Genomic DNA, 9370 nt, shown 5'->3' on the forward strand with positions numbered 1-9370 from the left:
AAGAGAACCATTTGTGCCTTGTTAACCATTTCCCATTCTGTACAGACAGGTCAGCCTCCCCTCCCACCAACACGCTACCTTTTTTTCAGTGACCACCCATTTGCTCCTCTCAGGCAAGGGCACAGCTTTTATGCCATCCTCTGTTTACTGGAACAACTTAGCTACCAAGACTGTCTCTATTTGAATAAAACTGCCTGCATGGCAAAGACATTACAGAGCTCTCTTCTAAGCACCCTGAATCCCACCCTATTTCATATTATTCTTTGCTTGCTGCCGTTAGCTAGTTCTGCAGCCACTGCCAGGCACTGGCCATGCACACCAAAACCATGCACACTTATCCAGGAGGCTGTAAGCTTCTCCAAACCAATTCAGCAGTCGAGGTTCCTTTCTTCTCCCATCCCCTCACCCAAAAGCAGGCTAATACTGACTCTGGATCTCTACCACTCTGTAGCCCAGCTACAACACAAAGTACCTCAATTAACTGTTCTCTGTGGGAGAAGGAGAACAGAAACAGCTCCTGGCCTCTAGAACAAAACAGGGCCGCAGCAAAGTGGCTGATTCCAAGGCAAGAAAATGCTGAATCCACTGGCATCTAGGTAATGTAATGAATTAGACAAATATAGAATAACAGAGAGTAAACAATATGCTGTGACTGAAAAAATAGCCCATCTCATTAAGAAGCTATTGCTTCAGGCAAATATTGTACTACTACACTTTGCAATTTGTGAATATTGCAGTTCGAATCCTTATTGCATCCTTATTACACCCGTAAGGAAAGGAGCCAACTATTATCAGCCACCGTGAGTCCCAGCAGTCCCAAGCCTTCCTCTGTCCCAATTCTTCTCTCTTTCCATGGCCAACCACCACTTCTGCATTTTCACTTTGCATCCTGAGGTACTTCTTCACAAGCTCCCCATTCAATTCTTTATCCTCTATTCAAATGACCCAGGAAGAGATTCCTCTTGCACGCAGTTATGGGAAAGAAAACAGAAAAATAAACTCCCTGTTTTCATTCAGACTCATGACATATCAAATTGGCAACTCCGGGAAGGATTTCTGGTAATTTCTAGGCACAGGAGTATGCTCAGCACTGGATAACTCTTCAGTAATCTTCAGCTGGTGGAGTTTAAGCAGTGTCTACTGAGTACCTGCAAACCATTGTTCTTTTTCAGAATCATACCTCCTGGCCAAAATACAGCAGACTTTTACAGGCACGGCAAAACGCACAGTTTTAACAAAGATCACCCCACAAACAGAACTCAAGTTACTGTTCCAACCATGTCACTACTTTTGAAAGAAATGACTATCTGTAAGCTATCAACCACTTGCTATCCCTTAAGCTAACCATTTCTTATAAAACGAAATGACTAGCACTTAAACAACACATTATTTTCTGACTATGTTCTTGGAAATAATACAAGGATTTATTTTCCTTCCTCCCCATCCCCAAACTACTCAAGGAAGAAAGCTGGCATGGAAAATGTCATCCAAAAGGTTGCACACTTGGTAAATTTACAGTAAAGGTAAAGTTGTGAACAACTGACAGCAGCAAAATATAAAAGTTTCAACAATAACATTACACACACCCTTCAGACTACACCTTTCAGGAAATCGAAATCACGTTCACAAATGATAATGTTTCCTTCCAACTTTTTCGTTTGTTCCCCAGGTGTTAAAAAAGTGTAGATGGCTGTCCTGCACAGATTTACATATACACTGGATTTTATATGCTGTGAATAAGCCTAGTGAAAGGTGTATGATGTATGATTTTCCACCAGTGTGTACAGAATTTTGCAGAACTCTGGACACTACCTGTCACTCATTTTTCTGTGGTGGTAAGCATAACCTTTTCTAAACAAATACGTATTTTATCAGTAGTTTCAAAGTTTCCATTGCAGTGTTGATATTATGACGATATGCTCATCTACTGAGTCACTCACTCTCTTCTTTTTTTATTGGTGTCACTTGTTCTAGTAAATCTCTTACCACCTTCCTTGATGAACCAATGTCTCAGTTTCCATGGGCTAGTGGGCTACATATTTATTCTAATAAACAGAGGTAATGTTTTGAGTCTAAAATCAGATCACCAGTACTGCTAAACTGTTACAACTGTCCCTGGCACAGTTTTGTTCAGGTCAAATGGCTCTCTTATTTAAAGAATTTCTGTGGTTAAGGAGTTAACACAGCAGTGTGGATGTAGCCATCCTGCTTTTGCAGAATATGAGGGTTTAACAATATGGACATAGGCCATTTCATGCCAGACAACTGTGCTGGGGGTGTTTATTTTAGCAGTATATGCACGGCCATAGCATACACGAGAATTTAACTCCGCACTTGTTTTTCTTGGAAACATAATCAGTTTCACTATCAAAAGTGATCTAATATCAACAAGAAGCATAAACATGCTAAAGTGTGGTACTATTATTTTCCTATTAAGTTTATGAATTTAATCTATTTTTTTAGCTCAGTTAAAAAACCTATATAGAAAAAGATAGGTATGAACAGTAAATTATTCAGAGTAGTAGGCAGCGAACAACTCTGAATTAAAAAGAAAGTAAGAATATTAGCATGCTTTCCTTACCACAACTTTTTAACACAAAACATCATTTGTTCTCACTCTGTAAAGTGACTGGTTCCCACAAATGTAAAGGCTTTTGTACATACCGAATGACCAGACAATAATACAGAAGTTTCATTTTCAGCCAGATTTGAATTAAAACATTTAATAATCAACTTTTCATTGAAATCTGTGTATAACCTTTCAGGATGACTGCTTCTATACTGTAAAAAGAGCTATATTAGTAAAAAGTGAACACTCACCTTCTCAATATTTATTTGGTGTTTCCTTAATCTCTCCAAATCTGTCGGAATTGCCACTTTAATGAACTTCTGAATGGCAGGTTCAATTCGACGGAGCTTAACTTTTTCATCGTCTTCAGACATCCTAAAAAGCCCCTTTCAAGCTAATATTTGCACAATATACCTTTACCAAGGTAAAAAACCCTAAAAGGAAAGAAAAAATAAACACAAAGAAAATTACAGGTTTACAAAAATGTAATAATTTAGAATCACTTCTTAAAAGAAAGCAAAACGAGGTAATTCCATCTTTCCAATAATCACAGCTATTCCAAAACTACATTTGAACAGCATTAACTACTTAAAAATGCATACATTATTAGCATTTTATTTGCATTTAAATGCATTATTCCCATATATCTGCAGGACTTGGGGATCATTTTTTCCATAGATAAAATTTAACACTAATATAAAAAGTAGCTAGATAAATAAGGCAGATGCAAATGTGTGTTGCAGCATAAGGATAGGTAGAAGCCTTTGGTTGAATAAAGCTTGTGATTAGATGCTTTGGTTGATCAGAGTTCAAGTTTTACCAATTAACATTCTGAATCGTCTGAAAAATTGTAAAACATATCCTGAAAAGACTCCACAATAAAATTATATCTGGAATTTCACTTTCTAGAGATCAAGAGCATCTGACTGAAGATTTCCACTCCCAAGCTGCATTTGTCCCCTGCTGGCGACTAAGGCATCATCCCACAAAGGGTTTAAACAGGTTAGTGAAATATTTGCAGAACCAGTACGTAAGCCGCCTGAATTCTATTCTTTGCAAATGCATAAAACATAATTTCAAAGTTTCCCTTTTCTAAAATAAGCTATGTATATAGTAACATGTATATAGCTGTATATAATAGCATCTATATACAGAGCACATGACTAATATAAAGGAATTCCATTAGGCTGAATGCACATGAGGGACAAGAAAAACTACTGTGAGATAATATAGTTTTAGTACTGCATAAACAGAGGTTATTTAAATGAGATTTTCTTTCTGTATATATATATATTGTAACAAAAACAGGAAGTTGAAGTTGATTTAAGGGCAGACATGTATGAGAAAGTTTTGTACAACTGTGTGAGTAAAAAGACACATGCTGAATTAGTTGTCTTAAATTACTTGTGCTACAACAGCAACTACATCAGGTTATTCTTCCAGTAAGCAAACTAATTTAAAGTAATTAAACCAGTGTAATCCTCCTGCTACAGATCAGGCCCAGCAGAATGTAACAGGTAAAAAAAAAAAAAATCCTATTTTTCATGCAGCCAAGTGTATTATTAATGTTAAAATTACACATTCCTTTTCTCATTTCTAACTACAGTGTGCCAATGTGGAGGGGGAACGTTCAGATTTTTGTGGGCTCTGTGGCTCCTGTCGGCAGAGAGACCTTCATGGCAGACACCAGTTGATTACACCAGGTCTTGACTGAACCAGTCAGTGAGATACCTACCAAGGAGCCTTAAAAATCCCTTCCTTACCCAATGCATTTAATATTAATAGCTCTTTGTCCAAATCTCCAAATAAACATGCAGTAGGTAGCCTCATATTTTTGAGGATGTAAAAAGAATTTCATATCCTTTTGTGCCACTTTACTCTTTCCACCTAAAAACAGTACACCTAAATACACAGTGATAAAACATACATTTGTTCTTTCGCTATACCTTGATCACCACAGTCCCTAAAACCTTTGAAAGAGCCACTCATATCTCCCAGTTGAACTCCATTTTGAGCTTAGACCAGGTTTTTTTTTTTTTTACTGTGAGCAAAAGATAAAAAGCATCCTACGCCAAACTGTAATACTTCCTCTCTTTGAACACACATTTAATTTCCTGACAGCTTACAAACTAATCCACTAGTTTATGAGCTAGAATTAATTAAAAATTGGTTCCTCAAAGAAATTTATTCTCCAAATCGTGCTTTTCTTTAACACCGAATTGTGTTGAAGAGGAGATGACACAATTTCTTCGGACTTCTCACACAACATGAACTAATGGAAAACCACAGCCCATTCTGCAGTAGAACAAATACAGCTGAGAGCAAGCTAAAATCACCCTCATTTGGTACCTAACCTTTACTGGTATCTAGAGATTGATAAGAATGTAAGTCACCTAACCTGTTGGTTTTCAAATTGTTCCACTGTGGAAGGAGAGTTAATGTAGCCGGTGGCCGTGTATCTTGAGCAGGTAATCTGAATACAGCAATGGTTTAAAATTCAAGTATTTAGCTGCACACAGGGCTCTGGACAGTCATTTTCTCCACCATCCAAATTCCCAGACTGTAAATTCACTAACACAGCAGTGTCTAAGAGCCTTTTTAAGGCACTGATGCCTACCATTCACTGCAAACTAAGGGTACCTTCCTAAGAAACTTAGGAAGAAACATAAAAACTCCTTACATTCTCTTCAGGTCTTCTGTTTGATGATTCCTCAAACAACGTAGCAGCTTTCATAATAAAAATTCTAAGCTACAAATTATCGATAAGAAAAAATGCAAGAAAGATTTACCATTTTTTTTGAAGTTAATATAATATGCTAAATAAAGTTATCTTTAGATGGTTCTGTGATAACAGTATGTCAGTTCCAGATGCAATGTCAAGGAAATCTAAGCTTTCTTGCATACTTTATTGTGTTTGTGTTTTCCTAAGGATAATTTTAATGATTAATTTCCAAAGCTTTAACACCTGTTTCTTGAGTAATCATAGAAAAACAGGACAGCTTAGGTTGGAAGGGATTTTCAGAAGCCACCTAGCACAAGCTAGATCTGGTTGCACAGGCCATTGCCCAGTTAGATAGCCACTCATGCCCTTACCAGGCCCCTGCTCCAGCGTTTGACCATTCTTCGGGTTAAAAAGAAACCAACAAAACTAAAAAACGTTCCCTGTGTCTAATCCAGCTTGTGTCCATTGACTCTCATATTACTGCCGTGCACCTCCAAGAGGAGTCTGACTCAACACCTTCCCATACACAGCAGTAAGATCTCCCCTTCCTCCACCTTCTCTTATTAAGGTTGACCAAACTCACACCACCCAGTTTCTCCCAGTTTCTCCCCCTAACCACCTTGCTGGTCTCACAAGTGCCAAACAGAGAGGAAGAGTTGCTCCCTCGACCTGCTGTCCCTCAGCCACACCAAGGGACATTTCTCTCTACAGGTACTTACCAAGCTCCAAGCTCAACCAAATCTAGACTTCTGTGAGCCTGGAATACGCTGATACGATTCTCTAAAATACATCTACGTTTGAGCAAAAAAGCCAGAGAGAATACCATATCACTAAATCAGTAATTTAAAAAGTTAGATAAAACCATACGTAATTAACTGTTCTTCATTATATTCACTGTGCAAGATAATTTGATAAATAAAGAAACTACAGAATCTTGTCATTTCAAACACTGATGCTATAGGCCTGTTAGAGATTATCTCTTCCAAAATTCATGTACCAAAATTCAATTATATTTCAGTGACAAAAGTAACACTTAAAGTGATCGACACCCAGATGCAGCATAATTTTCAGTTGTGTTAAATAATAATAAAAAAGACATATCCAAAGTATACTGTAGCAGCATTATCAAAGTATTAGGTGGTGGCAAAAATTATATATACCTCTCTTTTTAATATTTACATTTTCTGGAGATGGCCCCAAACTGGAACTACGATTATGAAGTAAACTTAGAGTAAAAGAATATCATTAACTTGGTGTCTGCACTTCTGAAAATCACCTATGATTCTTACCACTCAAGAAACTCCAGTTTCTTCACCCCACACACTTAAAATTAACTATATCTTACATAAAGGATTAGTCTACACGCTATTGTTTGAAAGCACCTTTCACAAAGCAACAGAACCTGAGGCATTTCACTGGCTTGATCTTTATTTTACTAAATAAATGGCTATATAAAGCATACAAGATCTTTAAATAATAAATCACTTCCTCTTACAGATAGTGAAGGTCCGAGCAGCATACGCTATCACATTTCACTTTTTAAGTCAGATAAGTGTAAACGGTGAAAGGATTTTCAGACATAAAATTCCAAACTGTGAAAGTGTGAATTTAATTCTGACAGTAACCAGAACTCTCCACTTACTTTGTGGCAGCGCATAGAAATCACAGAGTCACACAGTTGTAGTCAACCAGAAAAGTCTTGCTATGACGGCAACATACTTGTACCAAAAATTTCAGTAAATGCTGTTGTATGAATCAAACGTAATGCTCATGAACTTCTGGGAAACAGCATAGTGTTCTCCACTTAAATACGGTACGAAAAAGCGGAATAAATCTGAAGAGTTCTGCTCACCCAGAGAAATGCAATATAACACATCAATTTGATGTTGACTCACTTATGACACTTTAAACAATCACTGCTACTAGAAGTACCTCCAGCACAGATGCCTTGTTTTTAAGGCTCATACGGGCAAAAAAACTTTTTCCTTTTCTCATTGCAAATAACAGTTTAGAGGTTAATAATCAAAGAATTAGAATACAGGTGCTGAAATACAGAGATATACAACAGCTTTCTCAGTAAGCTGACCTGAAACACTTCTCAGAGTAGTACTGGCCTCAAAATTGAGTGGCAGAGAGTACTCACCACTGCTCACTTGGCTTAGGCCTGTAGTGAGTGAGGAACGTGTGGGATACAGCCAGGGTGCCCTTTGGTTCTGGACTACACCTTTCTGCACTGGCTATGAAAGGAACCAGAGAAAAGCAGCTTTGTTAGGGTGAAATACAGGGTGACTAGCCCTGAAGTGTCCACGAAGCGACGCGAACAGCCACTTAGCGGGGCGAAGAGCTGTCCACGTGGGATCTCCTGCAGAACCACCAGAATTAGCGGCTGTACGTGGCAGGCTGAAATCTAGGATTGTGGCTCCCAGTGAATCTGTTCCCTTGTGGATCCAGCAAGACAAACTAGATCCGGATAAGGGAAGGGCACACGACTGCATTTTGAGAGGCCCGGAGCAAACTCGATGGGCATTTTGCGTTGTTTGTTTCACACTTTTAAGCCAGCTACAGAAGGCCAGACATCACGGGACTAACGTCAACGTTTCCTGAGCACTGCTGAACCGGCAGAGCGAGTTCACATCGGATCAACAGCCGCAGTACCTGGCCACAACGCCCTGCAACATGCAATTACAGCTCTAACACGGATTTTTCTGTATTCCTGGACTATGGCTGCAACAGGTGGCCGAGGCCTGAGCTTCCCCCACCCTGCCAGGGCAGACCAGGGGCACAAGCAGCGAGCAATGAGGGACGTAAGGAAAGCTTTATGTCCTGCATGTCCTACACCGAGCGGACTACACCAGCTCACTTCTCCCGGAGGAAGCAGAAAACCTTACTAAACGCAGCACCGAGCCACTCGTCACCTTACGCTGTACTTTCTTCCAACCCCGTGCTGGCCCAGCGACTTGTGGCCACCTTCACCAAATCCAAAACCCCAAAAATCCCCCAAACCCGTCGCCTCCCTGCGCCCCCCTCCCGGGACGCCCGGGACACCCGGGCTGCGGGCAGCGGCCGCGGGGGAAGCGGCCCCAGCGGGACGGGCCCCGGGGCCGTGGCAGGGCCGGGGCTCGAGCTCGGGGCTCGGAGGGGGTCACGGCGCCGCCCCGCAGCCTCCCACCCAACGCCGCCGGCTCCTACCGGCAGGGCACGGACGCAGGCACCGAGCCCCGGCCTCCCCCGGCTGGGAAGCGAAAGCGAAAGCGGCCGGGCCGCCATCGCCGGAACCCGGTGTCCGCCCCGGCCTCCTCCTTTCCTTCCTTCCTTCCTCCTTCCCTCCGTCCCTGCCTTCCTGCCTTCCCTCCCGCTCCCGGCGGTCCCGGTTCCCCCGCCGCGGCCCCTCACCATGCGGCGGCTGGGCCCGGGGCGCTGGCAGGGAGCTGTCTGGGCTCCCCCCCTCCCCGCGGCGGGGAAGCGGCTCTGCCCCGCCCGCCACGCACACGAGACACAAACACACACCGGGTACACACGCACATCGCACACAAACACACCACGCACACGCCCGCACACCACTTCGCCCCCGGTTTGCCCCCGAGGTGGGCGAGGGAGCCGCAGCCAAGCAGAGCAGGGGCCGGGGCTCGCCCCCGTGTCAGCCCCGCGAGCAGCTGGGGGGCTCCGAGGCAGGAGCTCGCCGCGGGAGGATGGTTAAATGGCTGCTTCTGGAAGGCGGACACGGGTTGCCTGGTGACCCCCACATATTTTGAGAGCTTTTCTTAAATCGTGTTTGTAACTCATAACACGTAACATAGGTAAAGCCCGGCACATTGCCCAGTGGGGTGCTAGGGATCACAGAATATCCTGAGTGGGAAGGGACCTACGAGGATCACCAAGTCCAACTCCTGGCTCCACACAGGACCAGCCAAAAATCAGACCCTATGTCTGAGAGCGTTGTCCAAACACTTCTTGAACTCCAGCAGGCTCGGTGCTGTGACCGCTGCCCTGGGGAGCCTGTCCCAGTGCCCGACCACCCTCTGGGAGCAGAACCTTTCCCTAACCCCCACCCTGACCCTCCCCTGTCCCAGCTCCATGCC

At 42.5% G+C, this 9370-nt stretch overlaps 1 protein-coding gene across 10 annotated transcripts in view; it reads right to left on the reverse strand.

The window, feature by feature from the left end:
• STX17 (syntaxin 17) overlaps positions 1-8956 on the reverse strand; it is a 33949-nt gene extending 24993 nt beyond the window's left edge. Inside the window, exons 1-4 of one of the 10 annotated variants that reach the window (XM_040549417.1) lie at positions 8685-8737; positions 7435-7528; positions 6011-6082; positions 2821-3003 (exon numbers count right to left, since the gene is read on the reverse strand). In XM_040549417.1, the coding sequence (XP_040405351.1) occupies positions 2821-2943 (123 nt within the window). In that variant the 5' untranslated portion in view covers positions 2944-3003; positions 6011-6082; positions 7435-7528; positions 8685-8737. Of the gene's footprint in view, positions 1-2820; positions 3004-4967; positions 7237-7434; positions 7529-8480; positions 8633-8684 lie in introns of those variants that run through there. The other 9 variants (XM_040549415.1, XM_040549414.1, XM_040549411.1 and 6 more) reach the window with 9 other exon arrangements.
• Between the last annotated feature and the right edge of the window lie 414 nt (positions 8957-9370).

This window comes from Cygnus olor, chromosome 2 (assembly GCF_009769625.2).
Source record: "Cygnus olor isolate bCygOlo1 chromosome 2, bCygOlo1.pri.v2, whole genome shotgun sequence".
NCBI classification, from domain to species: Eukaryota; Metazoa; Chordata; class Aves; order Anseriformes; family Anatidae; genus Cygnus; species Cygnus olor.